The 21,613-nt window shown below is 40.1% G+C and overlaps 2 protein-coding genes and 2 long non-coding RNA genes across 8 annotated transcripts in view; 3 read left to right on the top strand and 1 right to left on the bottom strand.

Moving 5' to 3' along the window:
* LOC5564200 (glycerophosphocholine phosphodiesterase GPCPD1) overlaps nt 1–21,613 on the bottom strand; it is a 119,507-nt gene that overhangs the window by 48,051 nt on the left and 49,843 nt on the right. The window lies entirely within an intron of this gene.
* LOC110676484 lies at nt 264–1,178 on the top strand. Its single transcript, XR_002500435.1, has 4 exons — nt 264–509; nt 573–641; nt 718–780; nt 851–1,178. It is a non-coding gene; the product is annotated as an uncharacterized LOC110676484 (long non-coding RNA).
* Nucleotides 7,029–8,041, top strand: LOC110676483. The gene is made up of 4 exons (XR_002500434.1): nt 7,029–7,316; nt 7,380–7,448; nt 7,525–7,587; nt 7,658–8,041. It is a non-coding gene; the product is annotated as an uncharacterized LOC110676483 (long non-coding RNA).
* Nucleotides 8,975–20,295, top strand: LOC5564199 (serine protease easter). The gene is made up of 4 exons (XM_021844543.1): nt 8,975–9,384; nt 19,297–19,532; nt 19,627–19,919; nt 19,977–20,295. Exons 1-4 carry the CDS (start codon nt 9,169–9,171, stop codon nt 20,285–20,287), a joined length of 1,056 nt encoding a protein of 351 aa, XP_021700235.1. The 5' UTR covers nt 8,975–9,168; the 3' UTR covers nt 20,288–20,295.

A 21,613-nucleotide genomic window follows, 5' to 3' on the forward strand; every position in this document is an offset into this window, starting at 1 on the left:
ATGTTTGGAATGATACTAACAAAGAAATTAAAAAAAATCAATTTCGAAACTATTATAACTTAAAATGGGTGAATATTTTAGAACAAGTTTGTTCAGAAAAAATTATAACCAATATGTTTTTCTGCAAACTTTTACAATTTTATATGCATTAAAAAAACAACTGTAAACAATCAAGAATTACCTATAGAATTTAGTTTCTTATTGAAGTTAATAAAATGAATATTTACTTAACAATTTTCGATACAATTATCAAATCTGTTGTCAACGCGCAGTTCCACCGGACTGGCAACGCTTCTACGAATACTATTACAAAGGGAAACTGTAGTACCTATATGGACTTGGCAAACTGTCAAGGAGATGAGATGGCAAGAAATTAGAATAACGAGGCGTGAACAAAGACAAATTGGCACAATTCTTTAATCTAAAACAAACTTATGTCTAAAGTTAGTAAAATCTTAATCTATTGTTAGTTAATGATAAAAGTTAATAAGCTATTTTCTATTAGTACGGTAAGAGTGAATTATTATGAACTGAACATGCTGAATTTCTATTCTAAACTACTTATCTATTAGCTTAACCTAAACGAACGGCGAGCAATTCATTACGGCAGTTAAATCTAAAATCACACAAATAATTAGTTGGTGAGTGATTATTATTTTCGTTTGTATAGTATAATTGAATCAACCATAAAAGATATTAACTTAAAATTAACTTTAGGTATCCATGCAACAATAACCGTCAGAGTATCAATTGTTGTCTGACTCCGAGCGCGTAGTAAACGTGAGTAAAATTTGTAGATGCATTGTTTTATAAAAACTCTATATTTCATAGCTACTCTCCTCTCATCCAGGAATTTTATAACCGCCCCCACATTGAACTCAAATAAACGGTTTATAAAAACGGAATCTGCTCTTTGTTGTATGGTGAGCCAACAAATTATAAAATTCGTTTAGTTCAGCCGAACAAAATGTCTAGCCGCAATACCAGCAAATCAGGCGCATACGGTGGATCGAAAGGCGATAGATCGGATAAGGATAGAAGTGATACTCCCGCCGGAGTAGGAAGCTTACCAGTGGTGACAATTACGACGGAAGAAGTGGTGCAGACTCGCCCAGGATGGTCTTGTAAATCTTGTAGAGAACCCGACGATAGTGCTATGGTGCAGTGCGATCTCTGCCATGAATGGCATCATTTTTCATGCGTGGGAGTGACAGAAGATGTTGAGAAGGTGAGCTGGTGTTGTCCCGAATGCGCCGATGCAACCGGGCTCCAGCAAACAACCTTGACAAGTGGTCAACAACTCCCATCAACGAGTGGTGTAACCGGCAGTCAGAATAAGCAACGCAAACCTAGCGATGGAAAGGCGTCTTCTTCGGAGATAAGACGACCCACGAACACGTTACGAGTAACCACAAGGAGCGCTTCACGAAAGGAAGCTCCCATTTCCGATTTACCGCCAGCTGTAGAAGAAACCGCAGATGTGTCAGCCTTTGATTCTTTACAGAAATCCAATGCAGAACGCGAAAACCAGCCGAAGGGAACTCCGGCCGGGACCATAAGGTCGAGTTCTACACAAAAGTCACTGATGCTGCAACTTCAGAGACTTGATGAAGAAAATGCACTACAGCGAGAATACATACAGAAGAAGTATAGCATTCTCGAGCAAATGAGCAGCCGCTCTGGTTCGTCGTATGGCACAGGTTCCAGTAGAGTCGAGAGTTGGATAAAAAAGACGAATACCCTGCTTCAGGATGGCAAGCTTCATACGAAATACTCCAATTCAGTAAGAGTAGCAGAGGATGTAGAAGAATTACCTTTTACGAACCTGTCCGTTCAACAACCAAATTCGCCTCAGTACAGCATGAGACCAGGCCCTAGGTGCACACCTAGCCATGCTAGCCAACTTTTCAGCGATGCTAATAGGTCGTCCGCCAGTCTACCACGTGAAGTCGGAATTCCTGCTTATCGTCCATCGTACCTGCCACTGCCTCAGGGTACTTCAGTATACCCGCCACCTGAACGCAATCGTATGCCATCTCCGATAATCGTTTCCCACCCAAATCCGCACCAGTATCAAGCACCGAACAGCCAACAACTCGCTGCCCGACAAGCGATATCGAAAGATTTGCCTCCGTTCTCCGGACAACCCGAAGAATGGCCGATATTCTTATCAACTTTCACTAATACTACTGCGATGTGCGGATTTACTGATGATGAGAATATTATCAGACTGCAGAAGTGCATGAAGGGTAAAGCGTATGAGGCGGTGAAAAGTTTGCTCATGCATCCGTCAAACGTTCAGCGTGTAATCGATACTCTGCGTATGCTCTTTGGTCAGCCGGAGTCGATTGTACATTCGTTAATCTCAAAAATTAACCATCTGCCAGCTATGAGAGAGGATAAATTGAGTTTGCTGTGAACGTCCGTAACTTTTGTGCGACGGTCGACGCATGTGGGATGGAAGAGTATTTATACAACATCTCTCTGTTACATCAGCTCGTTGCCAAGCTTCCACCAACCATCAAGCTGGACTGGGCACGCTACCGCCAAACACTACCAGCGGTGAATTTAGCAGCGTTTGGAAACTGGGTTTACTCTTTAGCCGAAGCAGCAAGCACAATTGCTATTCCTCCAGTTGGTTTAGAGTCAAAGTCGACTCGGGGCGATTCTCGTGGAAACAAGAAAGGAAATGCTTTCCTAAACGCCCATTCTGAATCATCGAGCGTTCACCCTTCATCGGGTAAATTCAAGCCAGCATCGGGTCGAATGGATCACGAGACGTGTCCTATATGCAAAGGCGGGTGCAAGGCAGTTGAAAAATGCAGGCGTTTTCTAGAACTATCCAGAGAATCAAGATGGGCTGCAGTTAGAGAAAGCGGACTTTGCCGAAAATGTCTCCGCAGTCACAAAGGAGTATGTAAGGTGAAACCATGTGGAAAGGATGGGTGTGAACTGAAGCATCATCAGCTACTTCACAATGATAAAAAGGTAGCGACCACGAGTGCAAACGTGTGCACACAGCCGTCCGGACAGCAGTCATCCGAAATAAAAATCGGTACCCAGACACATGATTGCAACGTCCACCGTACAACTTCTAGTTCCGTTCTTTTTCGTTACCTACCGGTAATACTTTATGGAAAAAGTCGATCCGTCGAAACGTATGCGTTCTTTGATGAAGGATCGGAGCTTACACTATTAGATGAGGAGTTGGCAGAAGAACTACAACTTGAAGGTGGCGCTCTACCACTTTGCCTTCGATGGACCGGCGGTGCGGAACGAAACGAAGGTAGCTCCCGAGTTGTCGATCTGGACATCGCTGGAGTTCATAGTCAACACAAAAGGTTCCCCCTTACATCTGTTAGGACCGTCAAGGAACTGCTATTACCATTTCAAACATTGGAGGCTGCAGAATTGAAGCGACTGTATCCCCATCTGCGTGGGCTGCCAATCCAATCATATCGTGAGGCTAGACCACGTATTCTGATAGGAATGAAGCATGTTTCTGTCGGAGTAGTACTCAAATGCAAAGAAGGAAATTTCGAGGACCCTGTTGGTGTCAAGACCCGTATTGGCTGGACGGTTTGTGGAAGGTTGAGTCGTGACGCCGGAGGGTCCGCCCAGTGCATGGTCCACGTATGCTCTGAAAATCAAGATTCAGACGACCAGCTTCACCAGGCTATGAAGGCATACTTTGCGCTGGACAGTCTTGGTGTCGCGAAGCCTAATGGGAATCTTCTCCTTTCCTCCGAAGATCAACGCGCCAAATATCTGCTCGAATCGACGACAAAACTTCTCGATAATCGTTACGAAGTAGGATTGCTCTGGAGACACGACAACGTACGACTGCCAAACAATCAAGCGATGGCTTTGCGTAGGCATCAACAGCTCAGAAAGCGAATGGACAGAGATATTGACTTAGCAGAGACTCTCAACGGAAAAATTGCTGAATATGTTGCCAAAGGATACGCCAGAAAGCTGACACCAGAGGAACTTGAACAGTCGTACCCGCGCACCTGGTACCTGCCTATATTCCCTGTTACGAACCCCAACAAGCCAGGAAAGATAAGATTGGTGTGGGACGCAGCCGCCAAATCATTCAACGTTTCATTGAATTCCGCCTTGTTAAAGGGCCCCGATCTGCTATGCTCACTGTTGGCGATACTCCTACAATTTCGCCAAGGTCGAATTGGATTATCCGGAGACATCCGTGAAATGTTCCATCAGATTTTGATGCGAACCGAGGACCAACATTGTCACAGATTCTTCTAGACAGACGAGAACGGCGAATTGGCTGTCTACGTGTTGCAAGTAATGAGTTTTGGGGCCAGCTGTTCTCCTAGCTGTGCCCAATACGTCAAAAACGTAAATGCAGAACGTTTCCGGGCCACCCATCCAATTGCTGTGGAAGCAATAACAAAGCGCCATTATGTAGACGACATGTTAGTGAGCGTCGATGAGGAAAATCAAGCAATACGGTTAGCGGAAGAGGTTAAATATGTGCATTCTCAAGGTGGCTTTGAGATCCGCAATTGGATGTGCAATTCCAGAACTGTTCTTACGGCACTGCACGAAGGTGATACGGCTGAGAAGGATATGGATCTTTCCTCCGAAATTGCCGTCGAGAAAGTCCTCGGAATGTGGTGGAGTACGGAAACAGATGAATTCTTATTCAAAGTAGGGTGGAACCGATACGATTCACTTCTTCTAACGGGCCAAAGACCGCCCACCAAAAGAGAAATGCTCCGGGTCTTAATGACGATCTTTGATCCTTTAGGACTTATCGCACACTTCCTAATATTTCTCAAAATTTTGCTACAGGAAGTGTGGAGATCGAAGGTGCAGTGGGACGAAGAAGTCTCAGGAGATGTGTACAGGAAATGGCAGCTGTGGACAAGCGTTCTTCCCCAAGTAGAAAACGTCCGCCTTCCACGCTGTTACAGCTCTCCGTTAGCAGTAAGCAGCTGTACCGACATCCAACTCCACACGTTCGTCGACGCAAGCGAAAACGGGTTTGCTGCGATAGCGTTCCTTCGATTCGACTACAACGGATCTACGCAGTGCTCTATTGTAGCTTCGAAAGCTCGTGTAGCTCCATTAAAGTTCCTTTCCATACCTCGGTTGGAACTTCAAGGTGCCGTTCTTGGAGCAAGACTAGCGCAGACCATCATCTCCTCTCTAACGCTTCGGATTACTCGACGAGTGTATTGGACAGATTCTCGGGACGTGCTTCACTGGATCAATTCAGATCATCGTCGCTACTCACAATTTGTAGCCTTCCGAGTAAGTGAGATTCTCGAAACATCTGAGCCAGAGGAATGGCGATGGGTGCCGACCAGGCTTAACGCGGCCGACGATGGGACTAAGTGGGACGGAAAGCCGGATCTTTCATCAGACAGCAGATGGTTCACCGGTCCGGATTTTCTATGGTGTTCAGAAACAAAATGGCCTCAAACCCCTCGTCTAGTTTCACCGCCCACTACAGAGCTTCGTCCACACTTGATGGTTCATCGCACGGCTCCACACATTTCACTTATTCGGTACAACAACTTCTCGAACTGGCAGCGCGTACGAAACAGCATGGCATTTGTTTTTCGTTACATCTCTAACTTACGACTGAAAGCGAAACAGCAACAAATTTTTCTAGGACCGCTGACAATGATGGAACTCAGAAAAGCTGAAGCGTATCTATTTCGTGTTGCTCAACAAGAAGGTTTCCCTGACGAAGTAACTACTCTGCAGCAACAACGCTCAACTTCTTCTGTAAAACTTCTTCCAAAATCTAGTCCGCTGTATCAAATGAGCCCATGGTTAGATGAACAGGGAGTTCTGAGGATGCGAAGCAGAATCGGCGCTTGTCAATTTGTCAGTCACGACACCAAGCAGCCAATTATTTTGCCACGTACTCACCACATCACGACGCTAGTAATTATGCACTATCACTACAAATACCATCATTGTAATCACGAAACTGTTATAAACGAACTGAGACAAAAGTTTCACATCCCCCGCATTCGAGTCGCCTTCACCAAGGCACGCAAAGGTTGTCAGCGTTGCAAAAACGAAAATGCGGCTCCACAACCGCCATTCATGGCGGACCTTCCAGCAGCAAGACTTGCAGCGTTCACGCGCCCCTTCACATATGTCGGGGTAGACTACTTTGGTCCTCTGGAGGTGGTCGTCGGTAGGAGGACGGAAAAACGTTGGGGAATGCTGATTACCTGCTTGACCGTCCGAGCGATCCACATTGAGCTGGTCTGTTCCCTCAGTACTAACTCATGTATTATGGGTCTACGAAACTTCATTTCTCGCAGGGGTACTCCGAGGAGAATCTATAGTGACCGAGGTACAAATTTCATCGGTGCAAACCGAGAATTAAGTGAAGCTGTGGCTGCAATCAACCAACCTGTGATGGCCGAATTTGTGAGTCCTGATACAGAATGGATTTTCAACCCCCCTGCTGCACCTCATATGGGTGGTTGCTGGGAGAGATTGATCCGTACGGTGAAGACTAACCTAATGGCAATTCGTCCTGCATCGAAGCTCACGGACGAAGAACTAAGGAACACACTCACGGAAATAGAGAATATCGTGAATGCTCGGCCCCTGACCCATGTACCAATCGACAACGATTCTGCTCCAGCGTTGACCCCAAATCATTTTATTCTCGGGTCATCGAATGGGTCTAAACCTCTTTCAACCCTAGATGATAGTGGTTCTACATTACAGCGCAATTACCGAACCTCTCAAATACTCGCCAATCAGTTCTGGAGACGCTGGGTAAGTGATTATCTCCCAGAAATATCCAGGCGGACAAAATGGTTTGCGCACACGAAGCCGCTTTCGATCGGCGACATAGTCGTCATCGCTGACCCAAGACTTCCCAGAAATTGTTGGCCAAAGGGACGAATCATTCTGACCAACAAAGGACGAGATGGATGCATCCGATCTGCCACCGTTCAAACAGCTAACGGAGTGTACGAACGGCCTGCTACGAAGCTGGCAGTCCTTGATGTTCACCGCGAAGCATTATAAGCCAACCGGAAGTTGGCGTACCCCGGGGGAGTGTTGTCAACGCGCAGTTCCACCGGACTGGCAACGCTTCTACGAATACTATTACAAAGGGAAACTGTAGTACCTATATGGACTTGGCAAACTGTCAAGGAGATGAGATGGCAAGAAATTAGAATAACGAGGCGTGAACAAAGACAAATTGGCACAATTCTTTAATCTAAAACAAACTTATGTCTAAAGTTAGTAAAATCTTAATCTATTGTTAGTTAATGATAAAAGTTAATAAGCTATTTTCTATTAGTACGGTAAGAGTGAATTATTATGAACTGAACATGCTGAATTTCTATTCTAAACTACTTATCTATTAGCTTAACCTAAACGAACGGCGAGCAATTCATTACGGCAGTTAAATCTAAAATCACACAAATAATTAGTTGGTGAGTGATTATTATTTTCGTTTGTATAGTATAATTGAATCAACCATAAAAGATATTAACTTAAAATTAACTTTAGGTATCCATGCAACAATAACCGTCAGAGTATCAATTGTTGTCTGACTCCGAGCGCGTAGTAAACGTGAGTAAAATTTGTAGATGCATTGTTTTATAAAAACTCTATATTTCATAGCTACTCTCCTCTCATCCAGGAATTTTATAACCGCCCCCACATTGAACTCAAATAAACGGTTTATAAAAACGGAATCTGCTCTTTGTTGTATGGTGAGCCAACAAAATCATTTTTACATCTTCAATGCTGTGAATAAGAGTTCATCAAAGTCAGACGCATTGGAAATTTCACATAACCACTTAAATTTCCCTATGCGGCTCGCAGCTGTGATTTAAAAAAAAATCGCGATTTGGCCCGCAATATACTGCAGTTTGAGCACCAGTGCTATATTACGTGTCACACACGTATCAAATTATTAAATCACAAGCCACCGCTTATGAAATTTTGTAAACAATTATATACGCAATTGCACAACATAGGGTGCAGAACCACTTGGGCACTCCCATGATTCACTTTGGCATGGGAGGTTTTTGTCGGACGAATTGTCTGAAACTTTGCAATAATAAGCGCTTCAGTACGACGCATATTGTGGCCAAATCAGTGAATCAATTGTCACCCAACACGCAGCAACAAAGACATTGTCACCTCCTGCTCTTGTTGCAACAATTTTATTCCGCAACATGAGTTTATCATCACTTGAACAGAATATGACAAAGATCGATCACCACTTGCGCAGAGATTTTGTGGGCTTGGCATTGCAATTTTCGAGAACTTTCTCCGTGTTGGTAAACATCGACACATTATCAAGCAGCATCCATAAAACAAATTTGGTTTTGTGTTTAAAATTACTGATTAATCGCGAGTTGAAAAGGTTGCAACAATGTTGCGCTCTGTGATTGTCATGACAATTTTACTTTTTATTGTGTCCTTATCCGCAACAGTTGCGACAAACGGTTGTGAGCGAGCTTGCTTTGTTGTTTGTTTTTTGTCTTTTTTGATGATAATTTGATTCACTGGGCCAAATATAAGCTCTGTAGCTTAGGCCTTCCTTAGCCGAGTGGTTAGAGTCCGCGGCTACAAAGCAAAGTCATGTTGAATGTGTCTGGGTTCGATTCCCGGTCGGTCCAGCATCTTTTCGTAATGGAAATTTCCTAGACTTCCCTGGGCATAGAGTATTATCGTACCTGCCACACGATATACGAATGCGAAAATGGCAACTTTGACAAAGAAAGCTCTCAATTAATAACCGTAGAAGTGCTCATTAGAACACAACGCTTAGTAGCCGGCTTTGTCCCAGTGGGGATGTTAATGCCAAGAAGAAGAAGAAGAAGAAGAGCTTTCAAAAAAACCCACTGCCGACGTGAATCAAAAGTGACAAGAATAGGATCCGGCTCCCTATTTATCAAAATATGTAAACACCGAATGTTTGTGTAATTTGCTGATAATTAAAGGCTTATCAATGTAGTTGTTTCCGATTCTGATACAGCTTCCCCCTTTGATTTCAATTTTCCCCTGAAGTCAATAATCAATCGTCTATATTATAATTCTTGTATTCTCTATGCCTCTTCTCTCATATATGTAGTTCGCACTTATATTCACTTCGATTCAATTCAGTTGCAAATTCAGCAGTAACCGGCAGATTCTTCTACGATGCAGTTGATGTGTGAGTTAATGTTACTCTTTCTAGTTTTACACATCATATGCGGGGTAGCATTCAGTCAAAGATTGAACCAATTATGCACCTCATCACAAGATAGAATAGGACGCTGTGTTAAAAGAGAACATTGTCCAGCTGTGATTGAAAATTCAAATAATTCGAACGACAGCATATGCAGATCAGGTGAAAATCAACATCGAGAAACATTGGTAAGTGGTAAGCTACATACTTTGTGGCTCTACGGTCCTACTAAAAGTTTTGTATTGTGGAAACTTTGCAAGTTGTAAGCATCACATTTTTGACGAAAAAAAAACAAGAAAATATATATTTACTAGACATCGAAAGATATTGTTTAAAGAAACAAAAACTAAAACACTCCACCACTTCCAAGCGGAATTTCCAAATAATTGTGAGAAAATTATCCATGTTTTTCAGTGTATTTTTTGAAAAATGTCACAACTTTAAGTAATAATTTAGTAGGGTCGGTGTTTTCCCTTAGTGGACGGTCCCCTATAGTCGCACTAGTGGCTTTTTACGGCCGTTTCGCTGGTAATCGTAGCAAAATAATTTTTGACATGAAGATCAGTAGCTATTTATCTAAGTACCATTGACACACAGCTCGATTTTGTTCGAAAAATGATCGAAATAAATAGTTTTGCTTAAAATTTTAGCTCCCTAGCACCTATAGTTAACCTATTGTTCCTATAGTAGCACTACTGAGAGAAACTATTTTATTATTAAGCCTGATTCGCTGCTGACAAGTAATTTCTCGGCCTATCTTGATGCATGGCAAATTTCTGCAAGGAATCGATCAAGAATACGCTTTTTTCTGATCGCAGTACGCAGTTAAAAGGAAAAGTCAATTCAAATGGGAGTCGCTGTAGAAAATTTCTGTAAGGAATCGGCGAGAAATTTCTTTAGCGATTCCTTTTCAGTAGCAAATCAGGCTTTAAACAAAATAGTTGATAAATTAGGAACATTTTTACATCAATCGAACGCTTTTGATCCACACTTCAAAGGAAAAATATAAAAGTTTTGTAAAACTACGGTTTTGATTTGTGTTTTGCCTATTCCGTGAGGCTAGTGCTACTATAGGAACAGAAATTAGGAATAGTGCTACTATAGGCGCATGTGTTCCTATAGTGGCACAAGCGATAATAAATACAAAAACATGAGTTTTCTTATGTTTCATAATTTTTCTACAAAACCAAGATAAAAAGCTTTCAGATGATCTAAAAACAATTTCTCAGGCTTTATTTTTCGATTTTATACGAATATTTGTCCTTAGCTATGCGGCTATTGGTACATCGACCCTAAACAAAAATAAAACATGTTATTGTCAAAATATCTATGAAATGATATTAACTCATAACCTGTCCAGACCAGTGAATCGATTGTCACCCAACACGCAAACGCAGTGAAAAAAAAAAAAAAAAAAAAAAAAAAAAAAAAAAAAAAAAAAAAAAAAAAACACGCAGACGCAGCAACAAAGACATTGTCATCTCCTATTCTTGTTGCAACAATCCTATACCGCAACATCAGTTTATCATCACTTGAACAGAATATGAAAATGATCGATCGCCACGTGCGGAGCGATTTTCTGGGCTTCGCATTGCAATTTTCGAGAACTTTCTCCGTGTTGGTAAACATTGACACATTATCGAACAGCATTCATTAAACAAATTTAATTTTGTGTTTTGAATAACTGATAAATCGCGAGTTGAAAAGGTTGCAACAATGTTGCGCTCTGTGATTGTCATGACAATTTTGATTGTATCCTTATCCACAAAAGTTGGGACAAACGGTTGTGAGCGAGCTTGCTTTGTTGTTTGTTTTCCATCTGTTTTGATGACAATTTGATTCATTGGTCCAGACAGATGTGGACAAAACATTTGTGCATGTGTTTTAGGTGGTGAACCCAAACTTTTGCACGAGAGTGTACTATAATAATACAAAATTATGGTGTGGCATTACTGAATTACTGAAGTGGCATTACTGGAATTACTGAACAATACATAGTGATGATACAATACCAAAGTCAAGTAAAATGGCATGCTCTTGATAAGTACTTTTTATGCGTTAGACCAACTTTCCACGACTTACCGTTTTTGAATTAAATTACAAAGCCCCTCGGTTACTTACTTTTGTCTTTGAACAACCCTCTGAAACTCTATGTAAAATGACTGCAATGTAATAATTTCCTTACAGGCAAAATTTCAAGTTATTTGTAGTTCGTCATCCAAATTTCAGCCAATTCGGCCTTCCAGATGCTGAGATACAGCACCTCAGACTTGGGCATTTTGTATGGAAAAACAGCATTTGGTTACTAACTTATGTCACTTAGGTTGAATTTTGACATAAAAAATGCACCAAGACGAAAAGTAATATATCAGATAATCTATGCGTCGTATCCTTTCGGTGTCTTCAGCGCATTTGGTCCTTATCACGCGATGAGAAAATGCGCTGAAGATATCAAGATGCTACGACGCGTAGTTTTTCTGCTACATAACTTTGTGTCTTGGTGCATTTTTTATGTCAAAATTCAACCTATCTGTAACTTTTGAGTCAATAGTTTTCACACAACTTTTACAATAGTTTTCGAAAATTGAGGAAATTTGTAGTTCGTCACAGAAAAAAAATAAAAGAATCGGTTGAGAAACGGCGGAGCTATAGCTCTCTGAAGTTGACCATTTTGTATGGAAAAACTGTTTTGGTGCATTTTATATGTCCGATACTGTATATCGCCTCCACTTTTATACGTATATTTAAGGCCTTGTAACGACGTCTTATATGGAATCTTGGCTCATATCATTATTTGCATCATATATGAGTCATATGTATAGGGGTCGACCCGCCAGCAGTATTGGGAATCTCGTGCTCGCGAGTTAAAAAATACTCACTCTCGTACTCGTTTTGCGAGTAATACTCACACTGTGAATTACTCTTTCCTTACTCTTACTCACGCGAGAGTATGAAGTCATAACTCACTGCGAGTATTACTCACGTAAAGAGTAATACTCGCAGTGAGTATGACGTCACTACTCTCGGTGAGTGAGTAAGTTACTCTTTGTAAGTATGGTGAGTAACTAAATTCCAAAGCAAAATATAATAGTATATTAGTATGTTTTTACTAGGTGGAAGATTGTAAATAAGGTACCGTGGGGTAAGTGGATACAGAAAAATCAATAGTCAACTTCATTGTTATGTACAGCTAACGTGAACAATGTAATTCAAACTTTTTTCTGTGGATAACAAATGAGGGACTAATATAGAGTGCTTCGTGAAGCCCAAGCAGGACAGTTCGGTTTTGCGTCGTCCGATTGATTTTGCTGACGGATTCGCGCGTTTTTGTTGCCGGAAATTTTTTTTCTCCTGTTTTGGAGCGTCTTGCTGGGTAGAAAACAAGACGCTTCGTTTTCAGGATTCCGGGAGTTTGGTTTTCGGTTCGCGTGTTGTGCTGGGCAGTGTTTTGGAAAGCCCAAGCAAGACGCTTCGTTTTCGGGACGCCGGAAGTTTGGTTTTCGGTTCGCGAGTTGTGCTGGGCAGTGTTTTGAAAAGCCCAAACAAGACGCTTCGTTTTCAGGATTCCGGGAGTTTGGTTTTCGGTTCGCGTGTTGTGCTGGGCAGTGTTTTGGAAAGCCTAAGCAAGACGGTTCGTTTTCGGGACGCCGGAAGTTTGGTTTTCGGTTCGCGAGTTGTGCTGGGCAATGTTTTGAAAAGCCCAAACAAGACGCTTCGTTTTCAGGATTCCGGGAGTTTGGTTTTCGGTTCGCGTGTTGTGCTGGGCAGTGTTTTGGAAAGCCCAAGCAAGACGCTTCGTTTTCGGGACGCCGGAAGTTTGGTTTTCGGTTCGCGAGTTGTGCTGGGCAGTGTTTTGAAAAGCCCAAACAAGACGCTTCATTTTCAGGATTCCGGGAGTTTGGTTTTCGGTTCGCGTGTTGTGCTGGGCAGTGTTTTGAAAAGCCTAAGCAAGACGGTTCGTTTTCCGGGACGCCGGAAGTTTGGTTTTCGGTTCGCGAGTTGTGCTGGGCAATGTTTTGAAAAGCCCAAACAAGACGCTTCGTTTTCAGGATTCCGGGAGTTTGGTTTTCGGTTCGCGAGTTGTGCTGGGTAGTGTTTTGGAAAGCCCAAACAAGACGCTTCGTTTTCAGGATTCCGGGAGTTTGGTTTTCGGTTCGCGTGTTGTGCTGGGCAGTGTTTTGGAAAGCCCAAGCAAGACGCTTCGTTTTCGGGACGCCGGAAGTTTGGTTTTCGGTTCGCGAGTTGTGCTGGGCAGTGTTTTGAAAAGCCTAAGCAAGACGGTTCGTTTTCCGGGACGCCGGAAGTTTGGTTTTCGGTTCGCGAGTTGTGCTGGGCAATGTTTTGAAAAGCCCAAACAAGACGCTTCGTTTTCAGGATTCCGGGAGTTTGGTTTTCGGTTCGCGTGTTGTGCTGGGCAGTGTTTTGGAAAGCCTAAGCAAGACGGTTCGTTTTCGGGACGCCGAGAAGTTTTGCTGTTCACGCTGTGTGAGTGCGAAAAGATATTCGTGTTCAGTCGAGGATGGATTACCAACTGGTGAGCTCGTTTCATGCTTATGATAACACATTTTTTCATGAAAGCGTTATTTTTTTTTTGTAATATTCAATCAAACTTTGTATGGTTCGTCACTACAAGTGTCAGCATTATGCCTGTTTTTTACAATCCTAATGAACATAACATTTTTGATTTTTCTAAAAATATTTTTTGAATTGTTTGACATTATGAATGTCGACGCATATTTTAAAACTTCTACCAAAGACTTTTCTTATTGAGGCATAAATGTTCAATAATACTTCTATGTAATTTTCAAACAAACTATGTATGGTTCGTCAATACATGTGCCGGCATTATTCCTGTTTCATATAATTTAAGATATACGCATATATTTTTCTCTTTTCGCCATTAATAAAAACTTCTTTTGAATGGTTCGACATTATAGATGTTGACGTTTATTTTAAATCTTCTACCAAAAACTTTTTGAGAAAAAACTAAAAATTAGCTTTAAGTATAAATCCTCCTTATCCATGGATCGCATCACCGACCAAAGGTGACTCCCAGATCTTTTCCTTCTCCACTAATAAACACCCTTCCCGTGGTGATTGTGGAGATGCAGAGGTATTCTCGGTCTCTAGAAGCAACAATCATTACACCCTAACATTCCTTTCCTATCCCAACTGACTGTAAGGACTTGGCCGGCGCCGTTATTGATCAATAATATTAGATCTGCTAAAATTGCACTCCGAGAGTAAGCGGAAACTCCCATCCCTTATTCATTTGGATCGCAGTGCAATTATTACCAGTTCCGATCAATCACGGAGTAGCAACCATTGACATGTACAGTCAGTCTATGCTATGCTATGCTATGCTGTTTTGGAGCGTCTTGCTGGGTAGTGCTTCGTGAAGCCCAAGCAGGACAGTTCGGTTTTGCGTCGTCCGATTGATTTTGCTGACGGATTCGCGCGTGTTTTCGTCGCCGGAGATTTTTTTTTTCACCTGTTTTGGAGCGTCTTGCTGGGTACGTATTTGGGAAGGCCCAAGCAAGACGGTTTATTTTCGGGACGCCAAGAAGTTTTGCTGTCAGTGTCAGTTTTGTGTTCAGTCGAGAATAGATTACCAACTGGTGAGTTCGTTTCATGCTTATGATAACACATATTTTCTTGAAAGCGTAACTTTTATGTAATATTAAAACAAACTTTGTATGGTTCGTCACTATATGTGTCGGCATTATGCTTTTTTCTTATACAATTTGAATATGCATATATTTTTCTCTTTTTGACATTAATAAAAATTATTTATTAAAAAAAATCTTTTGAATTGTTCGACATTGTGAATGTTGACGTATTTCCTAAAACTTCTACCATATCGAGACAAAATGCACAGTAATACTCATATGTAATTTTCAAACAAACTATGTATGGTTCGTCACTACAAGTGTCGGCATTATTCCTGTTTCATATAAGTTAAAATATATACATGTAATTTTCAGTTTTCGTCATTAATAAAAACGTCTTTTGAATTGTTCGACATTATAGATGTTGACGTATTTTTCCAAAAACTTCTCGAGACAAAAATACAAAACTAGCTTTAAATACAAGTCGTATATTTCCCCCTTGTCCATGGATCGCATCACCGACCAGAGGTGACTCCCAGATCTTTTCCTCCCTCACTAATAAACACCCTTCCCGTGGTGATTGTGGAGATGCAGAGGTATTTTCGGTCTCTAGAAGCAACAATCATTACACCCTAACATTCCCTCCCCATCCCAACTGACTGTAAGGGCTTGGCCGGCGCCGTTATTGATCAATAATATTAGATCTGCTAAAATTGCACTTCGAGAGTAAGCGGAAACTCCCATCCCTTATTCATTTGGATCGTAGTGCAATTCTTACCAGTTCCGATCAATCACGGAGTAGCAACCATTGACATGTACAGTCAGTCTATGCTATGCTATGCTATAACAAATGAGGGACTAATATACTTCAAATCATCGATTTTTCTGATTGTTATGTATTGAGTATAAGAGACTTAAAAATTTGCGCCAAATTATCCACTTGCCCCATCATGGTGGGGTAAGTGGATCACCAATAGAAAAAAAATCTGTTCTCAAAACAAATGTGATGTAATTATTTATAGTAAGAATGATATTACTCTTACTTCTTATTATTAGTGCTATTAATGGTAAATTTTAATACTTTGAAATTAAAAAGTATCTTCATTTAATCAAAATATATTTAAAAATATGTTTACATTAGTTTACACTAATTCGCACAACAAAGAAACATTGTAACTAGAATAATTTGGAGAAAATTCATCCATTTATACACAAAAGTTAAATAGAAGCATTGTAGGATTATTCCTAACGATGTTTTCGATAAACACTTGTAGTTTGAAAATATTAGTTACATTTATTTTTGAATAACAAACTAAAATCTTTTTATTCTATTTATGAATATGTTTGTGTCATCTGTCTAGAATAATGTATATGATCAAATAAGGTACGACAATATGTTTTCAATTAGGGAATTAGTATATTTTGTTCTTTTGCAAGTCAACTTAGATAAATCACGAAAAGTTTCGTATAGGTTTTGAAATTTTTATTATTTTATATTTTTTTATACCAGAAAGGTTAAAAAAGCTTTTAGGTGGATTAATTCAAATTCTCTATGGTCAATTTGACAAATTTAAGCCGGGAATGAAAAAAATAAAGGAAAAAAACATTTGCGAATATTAAAACTTATAAAAATTCTCGTAGCAGTCTGCCAATAAATGATAATAATACTTGATCCACTTACCCCACCCCATTAAAAAGTAGGGGTAAGTGTACCATGTACAATATATCTGTATTTATTTATAAAAATCACATATTTTTCATTGTGATTCATTCAATTAGAACTGAAATGCTCACCATGTGTCGAAAAAACTAATAGAATTAGATTTTAGACAGAGATACAATGGATTTTTGATTAATGGAAAACAATTTTGAAATTAATTAATTTTTGCAGCTAATAAGTTTGCTTGTGTTAGTGTATGTGAAGTACCAGTTTTGCAATAGTAGCAGTGTGGACGTACGAATATAACATGAAACGAAACAATGGCGTGAAAACTTTGAACATATTCAAGTATTTATGCTTAATATTGACGAATGATCCACTTACCCCACTGATACACTTCCCCCACTGTACCTTATAAATAATTCATAGTATTAACAGCTGCTGTCGACTTCTATATTGTACTATGCATTTTTCAGAATGGATATTTAAACATTACTGAACTTAGTTGAAATTCATTTAATTTTGCTTGGTTTCTTTACTAAAACAAGATATAAGGGAGGTTTGTTGGAAAAAAAGTAGACTATTTGGAGAATCTTATAGCTGAATGATAAGTTTATCCTCATTGAACCACTCCCATGGGCCTATTACACTATTATTGGCAAATTGAACTGTTATGCGTTAATAGCAGGCTTGCATAACTTGCGTTTTGTTATACTACTGCTACATGCTTTCACTATTATCATAATGGTCCCAAGTGGGTAGAAGAGTAAAAAAAAATCTCGAAATAATGTTCGCTTATTTTGATTGTTTCTATCTAAGACAAGATGTGACGCTTGGCTTACTGTTAGTTTTCTTCTCTTGTAGGATCTTTATATTGCCAGAAAACAGGTCCACATAAATTAAAATTGAAAAGGAAAGCGAAAAAAGCTGAACACAGAAGCTGCTGAAGTTGCCGTACATTGCTGGTGTGGTACTTGTTGACTTGACAGATTGAGTAATGGACCAATGCACGAGCTCGCGAATTTGACGTTCAAGCGGTGCCGAATTCACTTGTTTTCATGGTCACATAAATAACACGGCACCGCTTAAACGTCCATGAGTGAACTTGTGCATCGGTCCATAATGAATGGACCAATGCACGACTTCACTATTTGACGTTTTAGCGGTGCCGTGTTGTTTATGTGACCATGGAAATCAATGAATACGGCACCGCTCAAACGTCAAATTGGTGATCTTGTGCATCGGTCCATTTTATCAAACGCACGGCCTGCTCAGTTTAAAGCCAAACTACCACAGCTTGAAAAACTGTTTGATGCACCAATCAGAGGCTGTGGTTCGTTTTGACACGAAATTCATATTCGTATTTTCGAGTCTCTGTCTCAGGTTTTTATTATTGTTGTGGTGCTATGGTCCTATTATTGTAGTACACTTGTACGTAATACAGCACATTTATTTACAGTGGTTGTATATTATTCTCTACATGGAGAAAAACTACCTAATTTTAAGGTTTATTCAAATTCAAGTAAATCGATTATTCATTGAATCCAAAATCTTTCAGTATGCTTCTTCTTTCTCACGAATGTTGTCAAAAGTAGAGAGAGCTGCTTTCACCCAAGGGATGTACTTTGGCACAATAAGCCAAATTTAGTTAAATGCAACTTTCCTAAAGCTCGTATTAAAAGAATTCAATTTGGCGTAAAACCAACCCAAATTTGAGTACTTTCTTGTTGGGGGTTACATTGTATATTGAACAGAGTTTATGTTGCGGTGTTCGTCATTTCGCTGGTGTTGTCGATTGCTCGGGTTTTGAAATTGCACCATAGAGACTATCATCCAATTTTCATTGAATTAAAAGTCTTTAACGAAAGCAAAAATATTCAATTGGAAAAGAAAGCTCATAGTAGTTAAATGTGGAAATACTCAGTTCATTATGCTAAAAAGCAGGATCTGACCCAGTAGAGGCGTAACATCAGAAGAGGGGAGAAAAGGGCGTTTACGATACAACATACGGAGCGAAATGCCCAAAATCAATTGCAGCCTGGTACCAAAATTTAATAGGGGAAAAGCACTAATTTTCGACCCACAAGAATTCTGTGCCAATTTTCGGATTTTCATACAAAGTAGGCCAAAATCGTATGAATGGGTCGAAAATTGGTGCTTTTCCCCTATTGTAAATTTTTTTGTGCATCAAATAGTTTTCAGAATAAAATTTTCGTCTTACCATTTGAATAAGGCCGCCCCAAGAACAGCCTTACTTATTACTTATTATTTATTTGGACCATTCTCGAGCTTTTACAATATTTACAATACTTCAAGTGAGTAAAATTACTCACGAGTGAGTTAGCATTAGTCACAAACTCACTCACGAGTATGAGTTGTACAGCTGAAACTCACGCCTGAGTATACTCAGTCGAGAGTTCAAGCTGTACAACTCATACTCGCGAGTGAGCTTGCAGTTTTCAGTGAGTACTCACGAGTTTCTCAACACTGCACCGCCAGTACTGGGCACTTAAGCCACTGATTTGATAATTAAAAAAATATTGGTTTTATGTGATCATAATAATTAAATATTATCATTTTTGTAGCGTACAAAAATAAATTTGAACATGTGAATATGAATCTTGACATTACATTTTGATGGTGCATTCTAGTACCAAATTGGCCAATAATAAAAGTTGATTCTCAATACCGTCTAAAACCTCTTTCATATGATGTAAAATAACACATTGTAAGATGTTGAATATTCAAATGTACACGCACTATGGCGATGTTTTAAAGACCATTTGTATTTTTTTAGGTTTTAACACAATATGATGTTCTTTGATTTCCAGATTTGCTGTCCAATACTTCGAAACTGTGGCCATTGTGGTGAACCAGAGCAGGAAATAGTAAACCGAATTACCGGTGGCAGTGACGTAGAGCCGGGATCCCACCCATGGGCAGCTTTGCTAGTCTACACTCTAGGCAGAGGAGTCACCAAATCGCTCTGTGGAGGGGCGTTGATCAATCTTCAAACTGTTTTGACCGCCGCGCATTGTATCGAAGGTCTTCCCAGAAATTGGAGAATGTAATTTTGAAGTTTGGTTTCGGGAAAAGATTATCATAACTTCACACAACTAAGCAAAATCTCAACGTATTTGAAAGAGTAAATTTTATTTCAGGCATAGGGTTCGCCTAGGCGAATGGAATGTCGATAACCTTCACAGTTGTAAGAACATAGAAAATGGAGAAATATGCAATCTAGAACCGGAAGTACGACGTGCCATATTGCATGACCATTATAATCGACTATCAAACAGTCATCTAAACGACATTGCACTTCTACAATTAGCAGAGAAGGTCACAATAAGCAAATACATCAAACCTATTTGTCTTCCACTAGACAAAACTATTCAGCTAATGCCTATAGAAAATGAACCATTTACTGTAGTCGGATGGGGAGAGACTGAGAACGGTAGTTGCATTGTAATTCCACAACCATTTCAGTGAACTAAAATCTCCTGTATTACAGGTTACTATAGCCCAACACTTCTAGAGGTTACCGTCATCGGTAAGCACTTGAGCATGTGCAACCAAGTGTTCAGGAAACAGAACATGGCGTTAGCGGAAACACAGCTTTGCGTAGGCGGAGAGGAAGGAAAAGATTCATGCAGGGGTGACTCCGGTGGACCTTTGATGCGACAAATTGACAACACGTGGTACCTGGTAGGAATGGTCAGTTTCGGCGATCGCATCTGTGGTGTGAGAAACCAACCCAGCGTTTACACTAATGTAGTTGCCTATATTGACTGGATTGAACACCAAATTATAGAATATAACTAGAGTAAAAATTGTTCATTTATTTCCGACGAAAGTTCCATTAATTTGTTATGATTGAGTTCTGCGAAAATTTGATGTGATTAGTGAGAAATCTAATCGCTCTCTGTAACAATCGTGATCCGCTGCACATCATGAGAGGCTGTTTATCGTTTACTGCTACAACTCTGATATATCTGAGGTACATGATAAAACCCATCTAAACAAGGCTCCAAACCTGGGGAGCACTATTGCTATAAGATGTTCGGGGATTGTTTATCATGCCAGTAACGGGGACGGACCTGGTGTAGTGGTTAGAACACACACCTCTCACGCCGAGGACCTGGGATCGAATCCCATCCCTGAGCTAGTTACTTGTAACGATAAAGTTAAAGTGGCGACTTCCTCCGTAAGGGAAGTAAAGCCGTTGGTCCCGAGATGAAGTAGCCCAAATCTCGGTAATAAAGTAGGCAAATCTCGGTAATAAAGTAAAAATAAATCATGCCAGTAAAGTAAAACACCTACCCAAATAGTAAAAAATGCGAGAAAAACGAGGGGGTACAAATATAATGTAGTAAAGTTGAGTTTACTTTGGAATTCCGGAATCCCTATAGAAATTCTAGGATTCCGATAGCCATTCTGGATTTGTTATAATAATTCTGGGATTCTGAAAACCATTCGGGAATTAGAAATCCGGTACTTGATCTAGTTATCATTCTTTTGAAAGTATGTGGGTATCTTTAAGAGGGTATTTCTGTAAGAATCTATGAGATTTCAGTGGGATTCCTGCAAATTCTGGTCCGAATTTTCGAATTCTGACAAAAACTTGAGATCCCGTTGATTTCCAATTCCGGTGGGATTTCAGAGGAAACCTTTAATTCTAGTATAAATCTTGGTAACTATCTCTGGATTTCGATGGGATTTTTCGTGATATCGGTATGATTTTTTCTAATTTCGATGAGAATCCTGGTGTTTCAGAGGGAACCCCATTGATTACTAACGATTACGATCGGAGTCACTACAATTCCTATTAAAATCTCGAATTAAATACATGAGTTTAATAAGAAACTCAGCAACCTTACTGGACTCATAAGTGTTTTAGCCAAAATTCTTAGAGATTCCTTCTAAAGTTCCAAAAAATCTTCCACAATCCAACCACAATTGTGCGAATTTATTGTTATGTCTAGGAATTCCAGAGAAACCTACTACCAGGAAACCTACCGAAATAACGAAAATGAGACAGAAATACTTAGAATCCCATATCCATCATCGTAATTCAACATGCTGTTAGAAATATCAGAAAAAGCTTCAAATTCTACCGCTATTTCATTAGAATCTCAGTACTGGAATCTT

The sequence above is a fragment of the Aedes aegypti genome, chromosome 2 (assembly GCF_002204515.2).
Source record: "Aedes aegypti strain LVP_AGWG chromosome 2, AaegL5.0 Primary Assembly, whole genome shotgun sequence".
Taxonomy (NCBI): domain Eukaryota; kingdom Metazoa; phylum Arthropoda; class Insecta; order Diptera; family Culicidae; genus Aedes; species Aedes aegypti.

What these genes read in the sequence shown, in the direction of transcription:
- LOC5564199 (XM_021844543.1), top strand. Translation starts at nt 9,169, where the DNA reads ATGCAGTTGATGTGTGAGTTAATGTTACTCTTTCTAGTTTTACACATC. An exon ending in ATCAACATCGAGAAACATTG is followed by an intron (nt 9,385 to 19,296) that starts GTAAGTGGTAAG and finishes TTTGATTTCCAG; the next exon opens with ATTTGCTGTCCAATACTTCG. An exon ending in CTTCCCAGAAATTGGAGAAT is followed by an intron (nt 19,533 to 19,626) that starts GTAATTTTGAAG and finishes ATTTTATTTCAG; the next exon opens with GCATAGGGTTCGCCTAGGCG.